The sequence below is a fragment of the Pleurodeles waltl genome, chromosome 6 (assembly GCF_031143425.1).
Source record: "Pleurodeles waltl isolate 20211129_DDA chromosome 6, aPleWal1.hap1.20221129, whole genome shotgun sequence".
In the NCBI taxonomy this organism is placed as follows: Eukaryota; Metazoa; Chordata; class Amphibia; order Caudata; family Salamandridae; genus Pleurodeles; species Pleurodeles waltl.
In genome coordinates this window covers 216176407-216203436 of record NC_090445.1, presented here as the reverse complement: position 1 = coordinate 216203436, position 27030 = coordinate 216176407, and the positions used below count along the sequence as shown (strand labels likewise).

Here is a 27030-nt window from a genome sequence, read left to right as displayed (position 1 = left end):
CACCATGCCCCAGGCCACTGCATCTGCTGCAGTAATGGCCCTTTAAAAACAAAGAGTCCCCTACAACTCTTCACCGTCCTCAAGGCATCCCAGTGAGATTTGTAAACTAAAAAAATGACCCCCCTCCCATATAGCAGCTTTTCCACTGGGCCATCTCTTTGATGCTATCCAAGGATCTCACTCTTTCCTCTTTCTCCTGGGCCATTACTCTGAGGCCCAAAGAGTCCGGACGATCAGAGCTCTGTGCCTGAACATGACCATGCTGGCCTCCTCCCTGTCACCCCCTCAACTCACCTTGAAGGAAACTTGTATTTAAACAGAGGTCGAAGTGGACGAGATCTTTGTGGGTCCACATGCCCATGATTTCTTTTCAACTTTACCAAAGCAGTTCTCATACTTTTTGTTAATCAAACAGCCTTCCCTGAACAGTTAATGTGGCCTTTGAGGCACCTCTATGTGAAAGTGAAGGGAGAGCGTGGCTTGTATGGGGAGGCGGTTTCCTGTGCTGTGAAGCCCAGAGATGGACTGAGAGCAAATGAAGAAACAGGCCTTCTTGCCGGGGTGCCTGCCACCTGAAAGAAATGTACTGTGTGAAATTGGTTAATCACCAAATGTAAAGGCTGCTTGAAAGCCAGTATCAGCTTTAATTGAATGTATCACTTGAAACTTCATGTTGACAACAAGTTATTCTTTTTGATACATAATGACAGGGTGTTATAAGGTGAGTTCTAGAATGTGTCCTTTTAATAGACACATAAAATGTTTGCACTACATACAGTTTACCTATTGCTAAAGTATATACTTTGAAATCACTTCTTTTATCCTAAAACACTACATCATTTTGCAGCAGTGTACCTTGTACTGTGAATAGTACAATTTTATAATAATGACTTGCATATTCACAGTGCTTTCTGTTCCAGACAGAGACTTCGTAGTACTATAAAAATACAAGTCCCTATTTCCCACATCTGCAGTGATCACATTAACCAAATAAAATTTCATAAGGTAAAAGAATGTATTTCCAACCCATTAGCGTAGCAGGTATTTCTTTTTCATTTAAGGTTTCTGAATTATTTTATATGCAGTTAACTGAAAGTGAAAAATAAGAAACATGAAGAATAATGTGTCTGTTAGCCATGTTTTTGACCCTGTCACCACCTGACTGCCCTGCCGGCAGAGTTAAAAAAAAGTGGCTAAAAGATCAAAATATTTTGTGTCTTTTTTCACTTTTAGTTAATTCCATATAAAATAATGCAGAAATCGGTTGACCATTCTTTTGAAGTTATGACATTTCCATACATATTTTTCAAACACTTCAAGGTCTGCATGCAAATGAATACAGCCTCAAAACGCACCATGTCGCGATTCCAGGGCATCTTCATTTACAAGTACCTGTGGAGGGATTTGCGGGGAATGCAGCCACGGACCCAGGGGGGACACAGCCCACAGTTTGACAACCTCTGTACTAGACACTTTCTAAGTCTCCTTGACCCTGTCTGCCGTGCTTAAATAACTGACAGTTTATCCACTGGTGAATCATCTACTGTCCAGAGCACAGGATCACAACCTATACATTTGCTATGGGAGCTACACTTGCATTTCATTAGTGAAAAAAACCACTATACATGTGCTCCAGAATGGTGCTATGGCTTAATACTATTGTGCCAAGCCTTGATTCCACTTCATGCTTCTTTCTTCCACCACCCTACACTTCAAGGCAGAGTTATTAACATTTTGTGCCAGCTCTGCCTCATAAATATTACGCAAACCAGTGCAAAATGTTTATTTAGAATTTTCTTTCCAGTGGAAAACTTGGTTTTGCGCTAGAAAGCTGCCTGAAAGTAATGCAAAGAAGACATTGCATTACTTTGTGTCAGATGGTGTTCCATGGGTGGTTCCAATGCAACCGCCCATGGTTTTGACACAAAGTCCCATCTACTAGCAATAGTAGACAGGCTCTAGAAAATAACACCTCTTTGACACCAACGTTAAATTGCAGAAATGCTTTTATTTCTCTAAACGTTTCTTACTTTTCATGTATGCTGCACTGTATAGCATATGTTCAAAGTGGTAAAAGTTGTACAGTTTGTCTAGGAATAGTATTTTGTACTGGAAGGGGACCCTTCCAGTACCAAACCTCTACTAGACATCACATGGACAACCTTTCACAAAGGTGCAAAGGTGTGTGCATGGCACTAGGCAGCCTCCTTGTATGCCAGCACAAGGGAGCTAGCAGAACAGCACCATATCTTGGTAGATATGGTGCTGCGAGCGCCATACTTAATAGATATGCTGCTAGCCTGCTCTCTTGCTTTTATGCAACACAGCGCAGCGCAGTGCAGCAACTGTGGTTGGTACCGTGTGCTGTGTGACATCTTTGTAAATCTGACACTTCCTTTCTCCTTATCTGCCTCTTACGTGTACTTTCTCATCCTTTCTTTAACACTTTCACTCTGTTTTCAAATCTTTCTGTTCTTTCCTTCTCCTTTTTCTGCCTCTCTCTATTATTCTATGCCAAACTCTAGTGATAAAAGATAAATCATTGTCCCCAAAAGAGTGCTGCAACCACCCCCACAACTTACACACTGCTTCATACTGAATAAAGAGAAAGGGACAGTGACAAGTCACAACAGTGACTGGTTTGAAGGACTGCAGTTTGATTTGATTTTAATTTTATACAGTGCTCAAATGCCTGGGTGTGTCTTGGAACAATGCTACTCAGTAACTAAAGAGCCAGGTTTAAAGAGATTTCCTGAAGGACAAAAGGTCTGAGCAGTTCTTTTGGGCCAAGGGGAGGGAGTTCCATAGCTTTGCCATCCTCAACAGAAAGCTTTTGCCTCACCACAATGCTCGTTTGATGTTTGGTAGCACTAGACACGTGGCTACTGAGGATCTTAGTTTTCTTGATAGAACATACCAAATGAGTCTGACCTGGGGGTAGCCTGGGCCAATGTTGTTCTGGGCCTTAAAGGCTATACAAAGGGCTTTAAACTCTGTCCTCTTTATTACAGGAACCCAGTACAGCTTAATCAAGATTTGAGACACAGATTGATATTTTGAGACTCCTGACAAAAGTCAGGCAGCTGCATTCTGTTGCATCTGAAGTTTATGAAGAAGTCTTTCTTGGAGGCCCATATATAGGGTATTCCCATAATCCAGTCTGGACAGGGCAAGAGAGGTAACCACTAATTTCTGAAGGTCTGTGGGTATGAAAGGGCAGATTTTCTTAATTATTTTTAAAGTGAAGAAAACTGATGACACAAGGGCATTAACCTGATCTTCAAAATTGAGTTAATTGTCAAAGACAATTCCTAGGTTCTACACTTTCTGAACTGGCGAAGAAAGTGTCCCCATTTCCTGAGGCCACCAGCTTGGTGACCAATATGAGATGCCTGAGCCCAAAGGAAGGACCTCAGTTTTTCTGGAATTAAGCTTCAAACAATTAGACTTCATCAAGCTGCCTATTTGAGACATACAGACGTTGAAACGTTGGCTGCTACCAGTACTGTCTCCATGATATGTGCAAATCTAAACCCATATTTACTACAGTCCAGCAAGCCATGATTGGCAACGAATGCCATGAGTTTTGTATTCAAAGCTTTCTTCAGTAGCTTAGCTGGAAAAGTAACCTAGAGATGGGCCTGTAACTACTAGGCTCCTGTGTATAAAGACCGAATTCAAGTCACTCCCCTCACCCCATAATGAAAACACACACGCGAGTTTAGGTGCTGTGCCAGGTCCGTATACCCACCTCTTCTTCTGCACAAAAGCAGCCTAGTTCCAAGATTGGTGAATGCACTTGGTGAAACCAGATCCGGGTTCATCCTAACACTCCCATGCCAAGGAAACCTGAATTGTCTCTCTATGCTAGTTTTGATCTGACATGGCCTTGGGCATGTTTAATCTGCCTGAGGAAAATATCTGCCCACTGCGCCAGCTCCACCTGCTTAGGTAGCTCCAGGACCTGGAACAGCACTGCACAGCTTTATCCACTTTGTGGTGTTTGGCTATAGGTTTGACAATCTCTGGCAGGAACTGTCAACCCCCAGTATGCTCCTGCTACCATCTTGAGGTTTCTTACTGATGGCTCAATATGCCAGGTTCCGAGGATGGGCCTGGGGTCCTTCAATGTGTGTCACACAGTGTCTTTCTCTAAAGGTCAGAAGCATTGTCCTGCAGCACCTGTGCCCCAAAGCATTGAGTGTCTCTGCAGGCATCCACCAGAAGCGTTCAATCAATAAATCAATTAATCAATCCTTTCTGGAGCATACTACTCACCCTTAGGGTCTCAAGGTGCTAGAGGGGGGTCCTCAGAGATCAGTTAAAGAGCCAGTTCTTGAGGTCCTTCTTGAACTGAGGCAGCGATGGCGACTGTCTGAGGTGCGGTGGTAAGGTGTTCCAACTGTTAGCTGTCAGGTATGAGAATTATCTTCCTCCAGCTGAGGACTTCTTTATGCGGGGTACTTTGTCAAGTGACTGCTGGGATGCGCAGAGTGGTCTGGAAGGGCAGTACCAGGTGATGAGGTGGTTGAGGTAGATGGGTCCACTGTCGTGGAAGGCTCTGGAGGCGTATAGAAGGAATTTGAAGTTGATCCTCTTTTCGACGGTGAGCCAGTGGAGGTTCTTCAGATGTTCTGTGATGTGTTCTCGGTGGGGAATGTCTAGGACGAGTCTGGTGGTGGCGTTATTAATTTGTTGCAGCTTGTTCATGTTCTTCTTGGAGGTTCCAGCATAGAGGGCATTGCCGTAGTCAAGTCTGCTTGTTATTAGGGCGTGTGTCATGGTTTTCCGGCAGTCAGTTGGTATCCATCTGAAGATCTTTCGGAGGAGTCGGAGGGTGTAGAAGCAGGTGGAGGCGACGGAGTTGACCTGCATGGTCATGGTGAGCATTGTGTCGAGGGTGATTCTGAGGTGTCTTGCGTGGTCTTTAGGAGTGGGGGACCTGCCGAGTGTAGAGGGCCACCAAGAGTCGTCCCAAGATGATGGGGAGGGTCCCAAGATAAGGATCTAGGTTTTCTCTGAGTTCAGCTGTAGGCAGCTCTCCCTCATCCAGGTGGTGACTGCTTCCATCCCATCTCTGAAATTCTTCATGGCTGTTGAGGGGTTCTCAGTCAGGGAGAGGATGAGCTGGGTGTCATCAGCATAGGAGACGATGCTCATGCCATAGTTCCTGACGATGGGGGCGAGTGGGATCATGTAGACGCTGAACCGCGTGGGGCTCAATGATGATCCTTGGGGTACTCCACAGCTGATGCAGTGGGTTCTGATAAGTGTGGCAGGAGCTTGACTTTCTGTGTTCTGCCTGTCAGGAAGGAGTGTATCCATCGAAGGGCCTTGCCGTGTATGCCTGCCGCATGGAGTCTGACGCATAGTGTATGGTGGGACACTGTGTCGAAGGCAGCTGAGAGATTCAGTAGGATGAGGGCTGCTGTTTATCCGTGATCACTGAGGGAGCGGATGTCATCTATAGCTGCAAGTAGGGTGTTGTCGGTACTCTGGTTGGTTCTGAATCCTGATTGGGAGACACCCAGGATGTTGTTGTCCTCGATGTGTTGGAGTAGCTGAATGTTGATTGCCTTCTCTGTGACTTTAGCTGGGAAGGATAGCAGTGAGATGGGGTGGTAATTCTTGAGGTCCGTCGGGTCAGCTGTGGGTTTTTTCAGAAGTGGGGGAATCTAAGCATGCTTCCAGTCTTCGGGGTAGGTTGCTGACTCTAGGGCGCAGTTGATGGTCTTTTAGAGTTTTGGGGCGCGATTGAGGCACTGGCCTCGTTGAAGACGTAGTGTGGGCCGGGGTCACTCGTGGCTCCCGAGTAGATGCTACTCGTGATGGAGTGGGTATCATTCGTCGTGAGGGGAGTCCAGTCGTGCAGGAGTCGTGGGGGTTCGACTGGACCTGGCAGGTATGTTGTTGGTGGGCTCGGAGAGTCTTGGGGTCTGAAACTATCGTAGATGTCTTGGATCTTCCGGTGGAAGAAGTTGGCCAGTCTGACGCAGAGATCCTGCAATGGAGGGATCTCTGTGGTCTTGGTTGGTGGTTTGATGAATTCTTTGATAACGTTGTAGAGCTCTTTGGTGTTAAGGGGTGGTGGAGTTCTCCAGCCTCCTGCATGAACGCTTTGATTCCTGGAGTGCGGGGGTGAACCAAGTGGCTTTCTTGAAGGAGTGTTTCCCTGTAGTCCTCCAGGGAGGGGCTAGGGTGTTGGTGCAGTTGGTGATCTATTTGTGGAGGTTGTGGGCTGAGGTGTTGGCGTCTCTTGTGTCGGGATGGGGAGTGGCTGAGGGTGCTGGTGAGTTGGTCCTCTGATATCTGGTTCCATTTTCTGTAGGCGGGTGTGTTGAGTGGGTTGTTGAGATGGAAGTATGGATACAGTCGTGGTTGGTCCAGTGTAGCGTGGTCACGTCGTTGATGATGACGCTGCAGCCACTACTACCATCACCAGCACACCCACCACCACACCCCGCTCACGTGCAGTCACCACCCCCACTGCCATTCACACGTCCCCTGTGTCCTCTCCCAGTGTGTCTGTGAGGACCCCCACAAGATACACAAACGCAGGCACACACCCACCCAACAGCCATCCACCTCACGACAGCCTCCAGCGCATGCACCTTCACCCAAAGTCAGCAAACGAACACTTCCTACAATCACAACCTCTTCCTCCATTCCCAAACCCCCTCCAGCTACCCGTCCCAGTGTCTCCAAGAAACTTTTCCTGTCCAACCTTGATGTCTTTCCCAAACCTCCCCCACCCCATCTGCCTCCTAGGTCCCGAACTAGCACCTCAGCCACAACATCTCTGAGACCAGTGGTGCCTGTAGTCACCGGAATCTGGAGTGCACCGGCCACCAGGGCAGCCTTTGTGGCACGGAGCCACAGCACAGACAGTCCCCCACCTGTCAAGCATCAGAAGTTGGCCAGTGCCCGGCGGAAGAGGGGAAAGACTCCAGCCACCAAAGCCGCTCCCAGGGGTACAGGTGGGAGTGTGGAGTCAGCTGTGACACCTTCCAAGGTGGGGAAGGGGCACTAGAAACTCAGCAAGTCTGGGAAGAGCAGCACGGCGGAGAAGACCACCATCATCCCCGCTGCCCAGGAGGCCACTGCCAGCACCAGGCCAGCTGCCCAGGAGGCCACCGCCAGCACCAGCCCTGCTGCCCAGGAGGCCACCGCCACCAGCCCTGCTGCCCAGGAGGCCACCGCCAGCACCAGCTGCCCAGGAGGCCACCGCCAGCACCAGCCCAGCTGCCCAGGGGGCCACCACCACCAGCCCTGCTGCCCAGGAGGCCACCGCCAGCACCAGTCCAGCTGCCCAGGAGGCCACCGCCAGCACCAGCCCAGCTGCCCAGGAGGCCACCGCCGTCATCCCCACTGGGACAGAGAGGACTGCCAGCACAAGCCCCGCTGGGCTAGAGAGGACCGCCAGCACAAGCCCCGCGGGGCTAGAGAGGACCGCCAGCACAAGCCCTGCTGCCCAGGAGGCCACCGCCAGCACCAGCCCAGCTGCCCAGGATGTCACAGCCGTCATCCCCGCTGGGAGAGAGAGGACCGCCAGCACAAGCCCCGCTGGTCCATGAATGACCACCAGCACAAGCCCTGCTGGGCTAGAGAGGACCGCCAGCACAAGCTCCGCTGGGCCATGAAGGACTGCCAGCAGCTGAGTCATTGCAAAGAAGCCCGCTGCTCCAAGCACCGCTGAACAGGGCACCGCCGTCTCAAGCACCACTGAACAGGCCACCGCCGTCTCAAGAACCGCTGAACAGGCCACCGCCGTCTCAAGCACCGCTGAACAGGGCACCGCCGTCTCAAGCACCGCTGAACAGGGCACCGCCGTCTCAAGCACCGCTGAACAGGGCACCGCCGTCTCAAGCACCGCTGAACAGGGCACCGCTGTCTCAAGCAACGCTGGCCCATGAGCGCCAAGGGCACTGACGCTTCTGAGTCTGTCACGGGCAGAATGAAGCACTCTGGGCACCATGCCCCCTCCAGAACCAGTGGAGAGATCCATCCACTACCTCTGTCCTTAGCAGGATGAAGCATTCTGGGCACCATGCCCCATCCAGAACCAGTGGAGAGATCCATCCACTACCTCTGTCCTTAGTAGGATGAAGCACTCTGGGCACCATGCCCCCTCCAGAACCAGTGGAGACTGTCATCCACTTGAGAGACTGTGGCTTTGCACTCCCCAGGATATAGCAGTGGGCAACCCACCCACTGTAAAGACTTGAGAGACTGTGGCTTTGCACTCCCCAGGATAGAACAGTGGGCAACCCACCCACTGTAGAGACTTGAGAGACTGTGGCATTGAACTCCCCAGGATTGAACAGTGGGCAACCCACCCACTGTATAGACTTGAGAGACTGTGACTTTGCACTCCCCAGGATTGAACAGTGGGCAACCCACCCACTGTAGAGACTTGAGAGACTGTGGCTTTGCACTCCCCAGTATTGAACAGTGGGCATGTGGCCCCCTCGTGGATTTGGCATTGTGCACTCAACTGGCTGAGGTGCCCCCCCTTTCCCTCCCCCTGAGGTGCCTGTTTTCTTGCTCTCTGATGCCCCTGCAGTGTTCTCTCCGTCACGGTCGGGGATCTTGTGTGGGCCTCGCCCATACTGTGTGGGCCCAGTGTTCCACTGACTTAATTGGAGCACTACCTGGACTACTATGCTTGGTGTATATTTTGTTAATGGTGTATATATATATATTTTTGCCTACTTGATTTTAATAGATTACAATGGTTACACTCATTTTCTTTTGTCTTCGCATTCTTCCGGGCGTTTGGGGAGTATAACTGTGATGTAACAATATGGATTAGTGTGTGTTGTGGTGGGTGAGGGTGGGGGTGGGGGTGGGGGTGTTGCGTGTGTGTGTGTCTGTTTTTTCCCTCCCCCGTTCCCTGTGTCGTAGGTGCAGTACTCACCGTGGTCTTCGCCGCCGGCGTTCGTGCTCCTGGTAGAGGAGCAGGAAGACTATCGCAGGGAGAATTTGGAGTTCCGGCTCCATGGTGTCCTAGTTTCTCGTGGGGTGTGTAGAGGTGAGCGCTGTCCCTTCGGAATCCTGTTTCCGCCGTGTTTTTATCCATGGTGAATCCGCCCCGGAAAAGGTGGCGGATTGGCCTGTTGTGATACTGTGGGCGATACTTTGTCCTCCACCTGTCTGTTGGCGGTGACCGCCGCGCTGTTTGTTTGTACCGCCGTGGCGGTCGGAGTGTTAAAGTGGCTGTCTATGTTGGCGGTTTCCGCCATGGTCGTAATTGCTAAATTTTTACCGCCGGCCTGTTGGCGGTCTTACCGCCGTTTTATCACTGACCGCCAGGGTTGTAATGACCACCAAAATGTTTAATTACCACAGCCAGAAACATACAGGGTCTGGTGTCTTCCTCCAACAGTCATCCGTGTGATCAGTGGGGCTAAAGACACCCCCCTTCCGTGCCAGATCATCTGGCCATGTGGGCGTGTGGGAAGGGAATTGCTGAGTTTAGAAAGGGGGAAGCATCCTGATGAGGGTGCAAGTGGACCTGCCTTCAGTTCTTCAAACACAAAGAGGCTTCTGTGGCACAACAGAAACGCTACAAGAACAAAGTCATATAGCCACAAATTAGAGTATCTACATTTGAAAGCTGTGCACCCTTTGATATAGAACAATCCCCAAGCATTCCCGTTCCATGTTTCACTTTTCCGACCTTTCTGCTACTACACTTAGCAATTACCAACTTGGTGGTGGTGATGGTTGGGTGGAGGGACACACAGATGAATTGTAGCAAAATGCAAGCAGCAGGTAATTTGGGTGTGGTAAGTACTGAGTCAAAAGCCTGGGTCATGGGACATACGAACAAGCAGCAGGGTGGGTGTCCATCACCATGTTTGTGTAATGCTCAGTCTTCTCTGCCACCTTAGGATGAACATTTTGGTTGGAGCGCCGAAGATGAACACTTCGCAGCCAGGAGTGAGTGAGGCAGGGACAGTGTACCTCTGCCCCTGGCAGCTCAATGGAACTGCCTGCACTGCCATAGAATTTGATCAGACAGGTGAGTCCTGCTGCGACTAGTTCAGAAACAGCACTGGCAGAGTTGTCACAAGCAAACACATTCTTCAATGCCCCAAGTTTGCTGTACGTTACTAACTTCAAGTTGCTTGATGTGAGGCTGAACACACTACTTCCTTCCCCTACTGTATGTCTAGTCACCCACTCACCCACTTCCATTTTCACATTCAGCTTGTAGGACTCACACAGGAAGCCTGCAGAGAAGAGGGCCTTTGTGATCATATGTGTGTAGGTTTTATCCACCAGTTAAGAAATGAGTGGCCCGCTACCATGAGCTACCGCAGGACACTGTTCCCTTCCATGTGTCCCTGTCATGTATGGTTAATGTACATACCCCACAAACCTCTTCTCCAGCCGTGTAATTGTCAAGGGTGGGCAGAGTCAAGCAAAACAGATGCGCTGTTCTGCTCATTGTGATACTGGCATGTTACACAGACAGGTGGCGGTAGTCACCCATCAGAGAACTATTTTAGGGTTTCATGGACTAAACCTAGGGATAAAGCATGGTCCTTGTCTCAGTAAACACACACCAGAATAATAGCTTAACAGCTGTGCGTTTACTTATAAAACATGTTGTAACTACAAATCACTACAATTACAGGCAAAGGAAAGATACACTATATGGACATGTATAGTATCTCCAGCCAACCATTAAGTGTTTTTTCTTTATTTAATCACTAAGCGCATGCATAACCACATAGGGACCTCGGCGCTAATTATGACTGATCCACAATGCCGAGGACCTTATATTTACAGACAGTAAACCTGTGAACAGGAAATAGCCAGGTTTTAGGAACCTTTCTAAGCAAACAGCAGAGGTTCCTCTTGCAGTTGTACAGTGGGATTATTCCACAGCCTGGCCAACCCCGCTGAATGAGCTCGCCCACCCAAGGTAACTCTTGGCAATCGGGGCACACTGAGGAAGTTGGCTTTCTCAAACCTCAAACTGTCGGCACAAACAAATAAACCTGATGAAGGAATAGCCTTCCTATCATAAAGCACTTTGTGCACCAGGCAAAGGATTTAAATATCTCCCTTTGATTAACTGGAAGCCAGTGCAATTTAGCTATCAAAGGAGAGATAGATTCATATTTCTTAATTTTGAGAATGAGTCTCGCCCTCGCATTTTGGACCGTTGAAAATTGTTCAGTGATTTTGCAGCCAGACCCAGATGTAATAGTCCAGCCTGGTAGACACAAACGCATTCCTAACATGAAGTCTCAGCTGATGGATGAAAAGATAAATAATCAGTTTCAGCGCCTCAGTTAGAAGAGACCAATCTTTACCACAGATTTTATTTGGTTTGATCATCCATTGTGAAGCATGAATATTATCTTGGGCCAGAGTTTTTTACCCTGTGAACAGGGAACAGTTCTGGGTCCAGCGTTTCCAGAGTGACGTCTTCCAGAAGAGAAAACAACTTTTATGTCATTTCCCCATTTAATTTCAGAAGATTTCCTGACTTCTAGCATTTCACACTTGCAATTCATGTATGCACATTTGAGGCACTTGTACTAGGATCACCGTTAGCAACAAATTATGTCTGCGTCTCAGCCGCATACATAAGGGACGCTAGGCCGAAAGACTGAATCAGATGGGCAAGTGGTAACCTGTGCGGACTGAATAACAGAGGTGAAAGCACCGACCCCTGAGGTGCTCCACATGGCAAGATGTTCATTTCGGGCAGGTGAGGGGCGCAGTTCCACCTATACAGCCGGCTTAGCTCTGAACCCGTTTCAGAGCAGTGCCCCGGATTACGAAACCCTTGATGGGATCCGACACCTGGTGGTCAACAGCATCCAACGAGCTGACAGAACCAATAGAATCATGGGAGCTGGGATATCGTGATTATCGTGATCAGCATGCTGACAAAAGTATTCTAATACTGCTGTTATTGCGCTTCAGTGCCGCAACCAGCACGAAATCCTGCCTGAGTTGGAAAATTCCAAAATTCTACAAAACAGGGAAGCTGATTAAATACTGCGTGTCCCAACAGTTTATCAAACAAGCATTACCAAAGGCAATAGGTCTCGCATATGGGCGGGGATGGGGAGCGGGGACGTTTGACAGTGGATAACAGGATGGTTAAAACAAGATCAATGAAGCGGCCAGCGCTAGCCACTTCATAGCGCTTTTATTTCTACTTTCTGTCAGTATCGTGAGGGAAGAATAAACAGAGACTGGGGTGGGTGGGAGGAGCGGAAGAAACGGGGACGGAATGGAAGAAAGAGGCGGGTGGGGGAAGCAGAAACACGGAAGGGGTGGGGAGAAGGAAAAAAAAGCGCTATGACGCAGTTTTATGTCTCCGCCCGAGCGTACTTTTCTGTTTTTCATCCTATTCACAAACATTCCCTGAAGTATGCCAGTAAAGCTCCATCACTACAGCCACTTATGGGAATGTCATGTGACTTTCTGTAGCGGTCCTGTTGCCTCATGCAGAGTTCCCAATAGCAAAGAACGCGACATAAACTTTTTTCTGTGGGGAAAACATTTTTCCCAAAGGAGAAAGCCCTAACCGTATGCTCCCACCAAACATGAGGATGAGCTGTCTCCTTTCCCATCGTGGAAAGGAAGTTACAACAGTCCTTGGCTGGAGTAAATCTGCCAACATTTCAAGTGTAGGAAGAGGTCGGTCAGAAGTATGGAAATACCACACAACCTCACTTATTTGTGGGCGTTCCCAAATTTTCCAAGGCAAACCATTCATTGGAACCTCCATTTCCCACACCTTGAGTGGAATTTGCGAGTGTACATTTCTACACTGTCGTGATGGAGGAATCCACATTTGTGCAGCAATTTACGCTGCTAAGAATCCCTTTATGAGTTCCTGGCAGCCCCAAAAAAGGTAAAACTGGGTCGTAAACTTACGTTTCACAAATTCAGCTTTGTGAATTGGACTCTGCATTTAAAAGCCGTGCCTCTTGAACACAACTAGTCATCCAGCCGCTGCTCCAAATATTGAGGATGTGAATCCAAATACAGAGAACCAAGGTAAAACTCTGAGAGAAAGAATGGAACTTGGGAAGAGGGCTAGCAGTAGGTGTTATTGCTTAACTAAGAGAGTAAAAATTGCAGCTGTGCTGACAGCCGGTGATGGGCACTAGTGGAAAGTAAGAGTGTAAGTTACTGTCAGTATCCCACCCCGGTGATAAGTACTAGTCGCAAGAACTAGTTTTCTTGATACATACTGACACACTGGTCGAACGATATCTAAACTAATGGAATGAGAAGAACTAATAGTGGTTTAGCAGCATGAAACAACCACTCCAAAACTAGTCTTATAGAATCCTGCTGGATGCTAAAGAATAAAACACCCCCAACTAAGTTTTATCACTGTGTACATGTTAAGAAGTTCATGGTAATAAAAAACATGCCATTAAACTTGCAACCTCAAGAGCGCCAGAGACAAAATAGAAATTAATGGAATGACCACAAAGTGATGAACGGTGAAGATAAAAAATGAACAGTATACATATTTGTAAAGAAGGCATGGTAGAGCTAATCACTAGAATAGCTGTGTCCCTTGTAAAGGTATACAGGGAGTGCAGAATTATTAGGCAAGTTGTATTTTTGAGGATTAATTTTATTATTGAACAACAACCATGTTCTCAATGAACCCAAAAAACTCATAAATATCAAAGCTGAATATTTTTGGAAGTAGTTTTTAGTTTGTTTTTAGTTTTAGCTATGTTAGGGGGATATCTGTGTGTGCAGGTGACTATTACTGTGCATAATTATTAGGCAACTTAACAAAAATCAAATATATACCCATTTCAATTATTTATTATTACCAGTGAAACCAATATAACATCTCAACATTCACTAATATACATTTCTGACATTCAAAAACAAAACAAAAACAAATCAGTGACCAATATAGCCACCTTTCTTTGCAAGGACACTCAAAAGCCTGCCATCCATGGATTCTGTCAGTGTTTTGATCTGTTCACCATCAACATTGCGTGCAGCAGCAACCACAGCCTCCCAGACACTGTTCAGAGAGGTGTACTGTTTTCCCTCCTTGTAAATCTCACATTTGATGATGGACCACAGGTTCTCAATGGGGTTCAGATCAGGTGAACAAGGAGGCCATGTCATTAGATTTCCTTCTTTTATACCCTTTCTTGCCAGCCACGCTGTGGAGTACTTGGACGCGTGTGATGGAGCATTGTCCTGCATGAAAATCATGTTTTTCTTGAAGGATGCAGACTTCTTCCTGTACCACTGCTTGAAGAAGGTGTCTTCCAGGAACTGGCAGTAGGACTGGGAGTTGAGCTTGACTCCATCCTCAACCCAAAAAGGCCCCACAAGCTCATCTTTGATGATACCAGCCCAAACCAGTACTCCACCTCCACCTTGCTGGCGTCTGAGTCGGACTGGAGCTCTCTGCCCTTTACCAATCCAGCCACGGGCCCATCCATCTGGCCCATCAAGACTCACTCTCATTTCATCAGTCCATAAAACCTTAGAAAAATCAGTCTTGAGATATTTCTTGGCCCAGTCTTGACGTTTCAGCTTGTGTGTCTTGTTCAGTGGTGGTCGTCTTTCAGCCTTTCTTACCTTGGCCATGTCTCTGAGTATTGCACACCTTGTGCTTTTGGGCACTCCAGTGATGTTGCAGCTCTGAAATATGGCCAAACTGGTGGCAAGTGGCATCGTGGCAGCTGCACGCTTGACTTTTCTCAGTTCATGGGCAGTTATTTTGCGCCTTGGTTTTTCCACACGCTTCTGGCGACCCTGTTGACTATTTTGAATGAAACGCTTGATTGTTCGATGATCACGCTTCAGAAGCTTTGCAATTTTAAGAGTGCTGCATCCCTCTGCAAGATATCTCTCTATTTTTGACTTTTCTGAGCCTGTCAAGTCCTTCTTTTGACCCATTTTGCCAAAGGAAAGGAAGTTGCCTAATAATTATGCACACCTGATATAGGGTGTTGATGTCATTAGACCACACCCCTTCTCATTACAGAGATGCACATCACCTAATATGCTTAATTGGTAGTAGGCTTTCGAGCCTATACAGCCTGGAGTAAGACAACATGCATGAAGAGGATGATGTGGTCAAAATACTCATTTGCCTAATAATTCTGCACTCCCTGTAGTTAACTATTCTAAACATAGGATCTCTAGAGGCATGTGATTCTGCTGCTATGACATTTTTCACATAAATATGGATTTACCACACTTGCCACCTCAGTCAGTATCAGCTGCATAATTCGCAGATTGTACTACGGTCAACAATTTAAATGGCATCATGTTTTGACCTGAAAATTAGAGAGTGTCTGAAAATTAGGCCCAATAGACCACCATCTTTCTTTCAAAGTCCATAATTCCCGCATGCTAAGGCCACCCCAAGCTTTTCAACCCCACATGAGGGAAAACAGCCACGTTTAATAGTGATGTTGAGCATTAACTTTAAATTTTTAAATGGACATTGGTTTTACTTAGGTTTAGACCTACATTGGAATTTTCTATTTTAAGGGGGTCTAAAAAGAGAGGCATTTAAACTTTGGTGAGTGATTTGATGTTTGGCTGGGTAGATAGAGTAAAGTGAGGTCATGAAATTTAATATTGAATGTGAGGTTGGATGTAGGACTGACAGGGATGTTAAGAACCGTCAACGGTAATATTGAGTGAAAAGTTAGATTTAAATGAGAATTTGGATAAACCGAGGTACAGATTAATACTCGGGTTAGAGTGGTTGTTTTGTGAGGGTAGGTGAGAATGGTTGATACTTAGAAAGGTCCTAGTGAGAGTAGTAACTTAAACAGGTTTATGTTTGAGTGGTGGTTGAGGATTGAGTTGCGTGTAGGGTTGGTTGAGCATTGTTTGTGAGTTTGATTGTGATTATGGATGGGTAGCAGTTAATGTTCAGGATGTAGAGTTCAGTGCAAGGTTAGATTCCAGATTAAGAGCCATATTTATGCCCTGGTTTGGGTCGCTCTGGCACCACGCAGTGTTGTGCTAGGGAGACTTAAACCTATAGTGACATTTATGAAGCCACGCAAGGCCACCTTGTGTGGCCCTTTGTGGCTTCATAAATCTCGAGTAATGTAACATAACTTAAATTGCTGTGTTGCATTACTCTGCGCCAGGGAGGCATTTCCATGGGTGTTGCGTGAGTGTTCCCACGCAACATTCATGGATTTTGACGCATCTTTTTGGTGCACTCCCAGGATTATAAATTCTTGTAAATCTAGAAGTGCACCAAAAAGATACTCCTACCCAGGAGAGGAGAAATATGTTTATTTCTCCTCGTTTTATAGAAAGAGGAAAAGGCCTCTCAGAATTGTTTTTGTGCAGGAAGGTGACCATTCCTGCACAAAAACAATCCTGCATGCAACGCAGACATCCTTGCACCATGGTCCAGAGGTGCTGGTGATGGCACTAGGCTGCCAGAAGAGCACCAGTGTAGAGGGAAAGGACAGAAATGCATCGTACAGGATAAATATGGCACATTCTTGTGATGCAGGTCAGTGCAGCAGGGTGACTTGCTGTGCTGCCCTGCACAGAAAAGCCCATAAATATGGACCTTAGTGTTGTGTTAGGGTTTGGTGATGGTGATTACTAGGATGAGTAAGGATGCAGTTTTACTAATGAGTGAGAGTTAGGTGCTAGCTGTTTAAGCATTTAGGCCCGTATTTATACTTTTTTAGCACCGCATTTGCGTCATTTTTTGACGCAAAAGTGGCACAAACGTACAAAATACAATTGTATTTTGCAAGTTTGCGCCGTTTTTGCATTAAAAAATGACGCACATGCGGCACTAAAAAAGTATAAATATGGGCCTTAGTGGCTAATGTGAATCTGTGCTGTTCTTTTGTGTTGAATTTCAAGATTTTTTCATGGTTATGTTTATGAGTGGTAAGGGTATTTGCTGGGTAAGACTTTCGTGACTGCTGGAGGTCTAATGATTTGGCTGCTCTTGATGACTGTATGTTGCATCTTAGTTCAGATTATCACAAGATTAATATTTTCTATTTAGCACTTCTTACGGATGTCTGACATTTCTACGTGCTGTAAATAACAAGCTTTAATAGTACTTAGCTTGATCACATGAAAAACTTAAAAACTCAAGTTTCTTTATGTCCCCCCCAGGTGATCAAACGGTAAACCAGAGCTTCATGATAATGGAAGTCTACAAATCCCACCAGTGGATGGGAGCCTCAGTCAAGGCCTGGAAAAATAAGGTCGTGGTAGGTATTGGTAACAGTTTACAATATGGACATCTGGAAATGATGCGGCAGATGAAATAGTGCACAGGACATGCTTGAAAAGTGCATGACCTGTAAAAGGAGGAACTGGGTCATGTGTTGGCAGGTTACTCGCTTCCAGGATTTAAAGTTTGTTCCAGTCCTCTCTTCCATTCCGAGCTCCTTTTATTTCGCTGCTCTTCCATCTGCTGGCTGCTGTTGCCTGACACCTTACCTGATGCCCAGAGTTTTTTTCTATCTCTAGTTTTTCCCTTTGGGGCACTGGCGTTTTCTGATGTTGCTTCCCTCTTTTCACCCAGATTTCCAAAACTGGTGTCTGGTGTGAGAAAGGAAAGCAGCAGGTATTTTCTAGTTGCTAAGAAGACCTTCATGGGTCACCAAAAATCTCTGAATTTAACAGGTTGCAGCATGCAACATGACAGTCCTAAGTGCGACCAAATGTACCAAATACAAGATATTCTTGCTGAAGTGATATCTTACCCTGGCCAGGTTCAACACTTGACAGAAATTACATTTGTGCCAATCCTTGGCAATGCACAAACAAGGTTCATTGGATCCACCCTTATGCGGACTAGCTGAGCATAAATTGGATGGAAATCATGCAAATTGTAAGGAACTGCTCTATTTTTGTGTGATCCATTTAATGTTTAAGTCACATATACATGCTTCTGATCATGCTACAGTGGAATTCGTAGTCAGTCATACAAACATATGAGAGAGATTTGGCTTGAGCTACTCCATTGATGTCACAAGGAAGCGCTCCTTTGGCTAATTAGACTGCTTTCTTATATACCTTTAAAGCCGTGTTTGAAAGACAAGACCAAGGGCCAGATGTAGTAAGCCTTTTGCGACTCGCAAGCGGCGAAAAACGCCGTTTGCGAGGCACAAAAGGCCTTCCGCGATGCAGAATCACATTTTGTGAGTCGGTACCAACTCGCAAAATGTGATTCCGACTCGCAAATAGGAAGGGGTGTTCCCTTCCTATTTGCGACTGCATCACGATGTAGAGTTGATTTGTGACCGCGAAAGCGGTCGCTAACCAACTCGCAGTTACCATCCACTTGAAGTGGATGGTAACTCATTCGCAAAAGGGAAGGGGTCCGCATGGGACCCCTTCCCCTTTGTGAATGCTCACAAAAATATTTTTTCAGAGCAGGCAGTGGGAAGAAAACCGAAACAAAAAGGTTTCGGTATTTTTTCTATTTGCAGCTATTTTAAATAAATATTTATGAGGTGGGTCTTTGCGACCCCATAGCGAGTCGCAGAAGGTGTCTGAGACACCTTTCTGCATTTCCTTTTGCAAGTTGCAAATTGCGAGTCACTGGGACTCGCAATTTGCAACTTGCAAAAGGAAACCTTCCTACATCTGCCCCAAGAGTATTCTGCACAGGATGAATTGCTGGAGATTTCTCAAGGGGCAATGTATCTTCAAACCTGTATTATTAAATTTAAGGCCCATACGAGAGAAACTGACTGGTTTTTCTCAACTCAGTTTTCCCTTTTTGCCAAAGGTCTGAAAGAGGAGCTGAAGGATTAGCTATGTCATGTAACTACACCAAAGACCTTTTCTTATTTTATTATCACTGGCTATTCAAACTGGTCACTCAAATCCCAAATCTTATCGAAGAACATCTTTTTGAACAATGTCTTCCTAATGTACTTGGGAATATGAAGGAGAGCATAAGAAATTACGAGATGCTCAGGGGCCTCTTTCTGAGGAAGAAAAGGAAAATTGATGCAAGGTGGGTCTTTGCTTGTATTTTGGAATTAAATGTCACCTTATAGGGAATTGCCCGACTCGCCCAAGAAAGAATCCAGGAAATGGGTACACTCGTCCTTAAAGAAAGGGAAACAGAAGAGTGTAAAAGAAAGTCCCTTGCCTCAGGTTTATCACGTTCCAGCAACTTCATGTTTTATCCTCTCCTAGACACTATTAAAATTTCAAAATACAACTATTCTCACCCCAGTCCTGATACATAGAGGACTACTAAGAGTACATGTGGAAGTCAAATGGAGAATAATCAAATTCCAGAGAGAATCAAAGGGATACCCCATACAGTAGAAGCAGCGGATCGCACTCTAGTTTCTTCATGGCCAGTCAAGAAAGAGTATTCACCTTTGCATCTCTCCATCTCTCAGCATCATGAGTTAATATCTTTTGGTTTAATAGCAGCTCCTCCATATCCTATAATGTTGGGAATGTCATAGCTTTCACCACATAACCCTTGAAAAACAGATAACCACTACCTTAGATTTCATATATATTTAATGCCGTACAAGGTGCCCATATAGTTACTTAAATGGGTTTCAGAGCACATGTGTTTAAACAGAAGTAGTCTCATTGAATGTAACGTTAACATTTTGACAGATATTTGGTAGATACTCAAGCCAAAGATGTCGAAGGAAAAACCACATTGCAATATAAGCAATAGCTGCACATGTGTATAGACGCCACCACCAGGCCAATTTTTCATCTTTCTTTCCTGTACCTTTTTCAACTGCCTCAGTATCACAGAATACTGTTAATCTTCCCCCAAGACACTCAGGGGCATATTTAAGAAGCCCCTAGCACCACCTTGCGCCACATTTGTGTCATTTTTGTATGCAAATGTGGCGTTAATGTGACTTTTCTCCTGTGCCATAATCACAAAGTGATGCAATGCTTACATTGCGTCCCTTTGTAAACCCTTGCTCCACATTATACCTGCGCCAGGCATAGTGTATGCAAGGGGGCATTCTGGCGCTAGGAGGCCCCAAAAAATGGGGCAGTGAAATTTAACAGATTTCACTGTGCCATTTTTTCTGTCCTTTTTAACGCCTGCTCAGAGCAAGCGTTAAAATGACGCACCCATTAAAATCAATGGACCGCCTAGCACTTTGCTACAGTAGCGTCAACATTTTTGACGCTAGTGTAGCAAGGCGCACCAATAGCGTAAAAAATGTTGACGCTATTGTTCTAACGACCGCCATAGTGCGCTGTTTTTTAAATACAGTGCAACCATGGTGTCGTTAAGTGCCAGTATGGGGGTGCAGAAAAAGTGGCACATCAGAGCTGATGCACCACTTTTTCTTAAATATTGGCCTCAGAGTTAAATGAAAACAGAACATGCACTCAACCTAAGCTCAATACCACATACGGTCATTCATCTATGACCGAATAAATTAAAGTCTTGGTCACCAGGTCATCCTTTCCCTCTTTGTGAAAGCCACATGGTATATAGCTAGATGACTTCATGTATTATGTATTACACAATGAGATGTCAAGATCTCACGTCATGTGTGAGCATAAACATAAACTAAAAGCTGTCCCGCTTTGGAACTCCATGCATCTTAAGAAATCCAGAAGAGGTCTTATTCTTAAAAGTTATTTTAAATGTTTGACCTGTAGGACCAACCTTGGAGAGGCCTCTAATATCTCAGATAATGGTACCAATTGATGAATTAATGCCTGATGGCCAAAGGCGGTGATTGCAACGAGAATCAGTGCAATGTCCCTGTCCAGAATGGAGAAAAGATCCTGTGTACCTTCGAAATTCACTGATTTAACAGGCAACTTTCTATTTTTTTGTTAAAAAATGATTTGAAATTTCTTGACTCCACAGACTCATTAAAAGAAGCTCTTGTTTGAAAATTAAACTTTAAAAAAACACGTTTTTAAAACGCAGAGCAGTTCTATTCCTCTCATTACTGAAATGTATCTTATAAGACATGTGGATGCAAAAATCCGTATTTCTTTATACATTAAAAATATTCTTTACAGGCTTAAATATGGAAGGTTCTTCACTATCTCCCTGCACTACCAAAATCACCACCAATATCGCCCACGTGAGTGGATTTAAAAAATACTCAAAAATTAGTATATGTAATATACCTACTGCTCAACCTTGCAGTACGTGGAACCCCCCCCACAACCCACCGTCTCTTAACCAACACTCTGGCCTCTCATGCCAGAGGAAGACAGCCGAAGCCGTGCAAATCAACACAGAGCCAAACATCTGACAGTGGCAGGAATGTAGACTCATCAGAAGAGGAGTTCACACAGGCACATACATCATGGGAAGGATCTTCATCGTCAGGCACAAATGAACACAGTTATGTGATAGCCGGAGCTCCAGCCCTTCTGAGAAATGGGAGGTGGTACCTTATTCCAGGTCAGTTGAGATTCAAACTCCTGAAGGTAAGATTATGTGCATATCTCAGCAGAAGGCATCTTAATCTTCTGAACAGGTCTATGAGTTCAATAACAATACGAAGGTTCCTGCAGCAGGCATAGTAACCCACTAAGCTATGTTTTGCAACCAGCCAATCCCACTCAAAATGCTCTAGAACTGATGTAGAATTAATAAAATGTAAGACGCAAGTGACTTTTTCTTGGCTCTGACTCGGAAATGTGAATGAAATTATGATCCTAAAAAACAAAATGTGGATAATTTCTTGGTTGGGCGTTGCCTCAGTAAGGCAGGTGGGTTTGGTATTGTCAGCCACTTAGTCATCAGGAGTGGGAAAGATCATTTAGGGCCAATATGACTAGGATGCTCATTTAGAGTTTGGCAGAACAGAGTGCTCATCATAAAATGGTGGCTATACTGTTTCGTCAAACTAATTGGGCCTCCCCCCACTCAATTTAAAGAGGAGCAACTCCAGTGTTTTTCAGATGGCTCTGCCTTTGTCAACCTGACCTGACAGCCCGTCAGCCTCTGGGCCGTCAGGTCGCAGTAAGTGCTGCCCTACCCTATTTAGGGATGTCCAGCTGTCCCTTTTTTCCATACTCAGGACCACCGTGAGAGCCATGTTGTGATCCTGGGCTGCGAAATCACACGGTGGCCGCACATGGGTCCACTGTTAGTTTGTTCTGTAAGAATAAATTCCTGTTTTGAGAGTATGTTCTTGCAGGACAAACTACTTTGACGAGTGGGAGCAAAAAACAGAGTGATTGCTCAGCAAAGTTCAGTGCTCTCAGTGGAAGCGCCACACCTGCAGATCCATTGACCGCACATAGATTCACGCCATGCATAGCAGGAATCTCTAAAGCTCACTGCTAATCCTTCTTCTGAGGAATGGGTGTCATGGCAGTCACCAGCCAGGGTCTCAACGAGGCTCTAGATATCCGGCATAGCAGTGCAATCCTTTTGACAATGTAAAATAGATCATGCAATTCCTTATCCTGAAGGTGATGCCCATTTAGTTGTACCCGCTCTGCTGTGGCTGCCAACTAGTGGTGGTACTGTGTTATTAAAGGTATGTCATCCCTTTCAAAACGTGCTTATAAAGGCTTTGCAACCACAAAAGGAAAAGAGGTGCTGAGGAATTGCCTTAGAGTCTCTTCTGAGAAATACAGGTGCTACCCCATTACAAGTGTAGTGTCCCTGCTTGAAAGTCCTGCATATGCCCCATTTAAGTTAAAATAAGACAGCTGGGATGTGCTGGTAATGTCCCTTTGAAACATTATAGCTGCCCTACTGAGAGGCGCTGTTTGCTTTCCCCACTGCTCATCGGTGTGCTTTATACCTGGACAAGAAGAATGGCTGCTGGAAAAACAGTAACCATACAATCCCCACTTACTGAAAGTGACAACACATAATGTAGATTTTCAGTTATGTTAATGGCAATTGGTAGCCTATTTCTAAGCACTGCCAAATGTTTTATGGCATAAATTATGCGGTACAGTGCCGAAGATCAAACGTGTAGTCAAATGAAGGAGTCTTGATTATAATTTAACTGCTGTACTACACTAATTTTGTTCTTATGACTATAGTATTACCGAGATGTAAACACAATGTATCTTCACATTTACACTTCTTTTCCTGCAAGGGAACTCAGCAGGATTTGCGTGCTTTCATTTCTGTATTTATTCAAAACACAACTGCAGTCCATTTAACTGAATCCCTTCACTGTAATCGCTGCCAACATCCAAAGTTATTTTTTTTTGAGGGGGGGGAGGTAAACATTGACATGGGCTGGCACAGCCATACATGACCCACCTCACCTTAGCTACTGCTTCGGAGGGAGCCTGAAACACTGAAAGGCTTGTGTGGTTTGTGGAGCACTGAGCTAAGATAGTAGGACTGATTCACAGCGCTATTTGCACACTGCACAATTCACAAATGTGGTTTGCGCTCATAAAAGTGACTATCCAGGTGGGAAGCCGGTGTTGTAGGGCTGGCGGCCTCAGCAAGGCAGAAACATCTCAAATGTAGCTTATGGTGCGCTGTAACAGCAGTTCGTGTCTACAACCGACCTCTTTCCACCCAAAAATATTTAATCCTGCCAAGGACAGGAGTATATCCCGTTCCAGCCTGGTAAGCGGAAGAGAACACTTCCAAAATTAATGTGCGTGCAGGGGAAGAGGTTTCGCCTAGTTGAGGAAAAACAGAAAGTCAGTAGGAGTATTTTCACTCGCTTTTTGCAAATATTTTTTCGTATGAGCAAATGTAGACATGGTTATCATGCGAAAGTGAAATTCACAAAATGTTACCTGGAAACTTGTACCCGTTTTAGGTTTTCAGACGTCCTTTAATAAACATTTGCTAATTCTAAAAGTTGTAAACTTGTACCCAAGCTAGGTTGTAGACCTGAATGTAGAGATTTACCCCTGCCAATAAGAACAGGGCCGAGTAGCAGCCAACAGACCTAAGCAGACGTGATTCAACACTGTTTTACCCTCTTTGGTGTTCAGGCCTGTGCTCCGTACCAGCACTGGAACGTTCGAGATGACGGGAAGGAGTCTGGAAGGACACCAGTGGGTGCCTGCTACGTCGCCACCGATGACCTGAAGTCCTTCGTCGAATATTCTCCCTGCCGTGACGTCAAGACGGAGGACTTCTACGCCAACATCTACTACAGTAGGTGTCAATAACGCGCGCCATGCCTTACGAGGAGCGACACATGCTGCATATGTAACTTTCAAAACAGGCTACAATTTATTTAGGGGCATATTTATACTCCGTTTGCGCCGGAATTGCGTCGTTTTTTTTGACGCAATTCCGACGCAAAACTAACTCCATATTTATACTTTGGCGTTAGACGCGTCTAGCGCCAAAGTCCATGGAGTTAGCGTCATTTTTTAGCGTGGACACCTACTTTGCGTTAATTATATACATTCCCGTCTAAAAAATCGACTCCGAGGCATGTGCGTCGGTTTTATTCTCTCGGGCAAAATTCACGCCTGGGAGTGTGCGGGTCAAAAAAAATGACTTACGGCTGCTTTTGCGCCGTTTTTTAGCGCCTGCAAAAGGCAGGCGTTAAGGGACCTGTGGGCTCTGAAGGAGCCCAGAGGTGCCCTCCCATGCCCCCAGGGACACCCCCTGTCACCCTTGCCCACCCCAGGAGGACACCCAAGGCTGGGGGGACCCATCCCAGGGACATTAAGGTAAGTTCAGGTAAGTGTTTTTTTTACATTTTTTTGTGGCATAGGGGGGCCTGATTTGTGCCCCCCTACATGCCACTATGCCCAATGACAATGCCCAGGGGACTGAAGTCCCCTGGGCATGGCCATTGGGCAAGGGGGCATGACTCCTGTCTTTGCTAAGACAGGAGTCATTTCTATGGGGGTTGGGAGTGAAAAAAAATGGCGCAAATCGGGTTGAGGCGAAAAAATTGCCTCAACCTGACTTGCCCCATTTCTTGACGCCCAAGCCCCATATCCCCCTACGCCGGCGCTGCCTGGTGTACGTCGTTTTTTTTAACGCACACCAGACGGCGCTGGCGGCTAACCCCGGTTAACGTCATTCAATAAATACGGCGCCCGCATGGCGCTTCAGAATGGCGTTAGCCGACGCTAATTTTTTTGACGCAAAACTGCGTTAGCGCAGTTTTGCGTCAAAAAGTATAAATATGGGCCTTAACTTTTTAGTGCAGCTCCTTATGCCAATACTATCCTACATTTAAGCGTCAGGTAGAAAAGCTATGGCAGAAAACTGCCTTATGAGGCAAATATTTCTTCAAAGAGGAAACGTACGGGTCTTTTTAGTGTTTATAACATAAGGTTTCATTTTATTGGTGTAATGAGTTAAACCCTGCAGAATTTTCATTGTCTACATGACATTGTGAGTCTCCTAACACAGTGCTGTGGTGCAGTTTGGAGAAATCACAATGAAAAAAATCTATCTGCTGGCCTCCTACTAGTGGATGAGGGTGCGGGTGGGGGAGAGGGGGCATTACTCTTTGTGATACCTACTACATAAGAAATATTTATTTGTTGTTGGACCTGGCCCTTTTTGCAGTTAACCCCAAAATCTTTGCCTTCTTCCTCCTATTTTTTCTGACCTGTTTTTTTGGCTTTAGGACTTTGGGCACTTTACCACTGCTAACCAGTGCTAAGGTGAACATGCTCTCGGTCTAAATTGTGTTGGTGATTGGTTTATCCCTAATTCGCATATTTGATTTACTAGTAAGTCCCTAGTGTAGTGCACTATCTGTGCCCAGGTCCTGTAAATCAAATGCTACTAGTGGGCCTGTAGCACTGATTGTGCCTCTAACATGAGTAGCCCTGCAAATATGTCTCAGGCCTGCCATTGCAGTGCCTGTGTGTGCAGCTTTAAACTGCCATTTCGATCTGGCAAGCGCACCCGGTTGCCAGGCCCAAACCCTTGCTTTTATTACCTGTAAGTTACTCTTTAGGTATGCCCAAGGTAGCCCCATGGGCAGGGTACAGGATATTTAAAAGGTAGGTCATGTAATGGTGCGTTTTACATGTCCTGATAGTGAAATACTACTAATTTTGTTTTTCCCTATTGCAAGGCCTATCTCTCCAACAGGGTAACATGGGGATTGCCTTCAAATATCTTTTAAGTATAATTTGGAGGCAGATAGAGATATGGAGTTTTGGATCCCTGAACTCACAATTTAAAAATACATCTTTTGGTGAATTTGTTTTTTGATTTGTAAGTTTGGAAATGCCACTTTTAGAAAGTGGGCATTTTCTTGCTTAACCATTCTGTGCCTCTGCCTGTCTGCTGAATACACATCTATGTCAGGATGCCAGTTGGGATGTTTGTGCATTCACTCTAGTCAGTCAAAAGGAGCTGTGGTGTGCCCTGCATACCCTGATGGCCCATCACCAGGCTGATGGATCTTCCTGAGCTAGGTGGTGGGAGGAGCTGACACCTGCACCTGAATACGGCTGTGCCTGTCCTCACACAAAGCAATCTCCAACCCCTTGGAGTGTGTCTGGGGCCAGGGCTGGGAAAGGCAGGGTATTGTGCACTACAGAGACTTCTCTTTGAAGTTGCCTACTTCAAAGACAGAAATGTCTATAAGCAGTGGACCCCTGACCCCACATAGTTAGAATCCTTCTGGACTGAGGACATTCTGCCAGGAAGAAGAGATGGATGCTGTAGGAGGGACTGCAACTCTGCCTGTTGCTTTGTTGTGCTGGCCTGCTGCTGGCTGCTTCTGATCTGGGAGCAAAAGGACTGGACTTGACTTTCTACATCCTACTTACAAAGGTTTTCCAAGAGCTTGGACTGAGCATGCCTCCTGTTAAGAATTCTCAGGGACACCAAAGACTTCACTTACCAGCGCCTGGACTCTCTTACTGAAAGTCCTAACTTTCTAAATGGTGCCAAATCCAGTTCCTGGGCCCTTGGAAGTGAGCTCTGGTGCAACTAAGAAGAAACTAAGCACATTGACTCCAGAGGGACTTTGGAACCAGCGCCGCTGTCTAACTCCATGCCGCTGCCTACACTGAAGCCTTGGTCCCCACTGAGTGCAATGACCGTGACATGTAACACAGGCCTGATGCTCCGCAGTTCCCCTGAAGTCCCGCCACAGAGTG

At 45.9% G+C, this 27030-nt stretch overlaps 1 protein-coding gene across 2 annotated transcripts in view; it reads left to right on the top strand.

Moving 5' to 3' along the window:
• The window catches only part of ITGA2B (integrin subunit alpha 2b), a 327605-nt gene that overhangs the window by 51627 nt on the left and 248948 nt on the right, over positions 1–27030 (top strand). For both annotated transcript variants that reach the window (XM_069237913.1, XM_069237914.1), the window contains exons 2-4: positions 9894–10024; positions 17140–17237; positions 23932–24097. In XM_069237913.1, coding sequence (XP_069094014.1) covers positions 9894–10024; positions 17140–17237; positions 23932–24097 — 395 coding nt within the window. The remainder of the gene's footprint in view (positions 1–9893; positions 10025–17139; positions 17238–23931; positions 24098–27030) is intronic.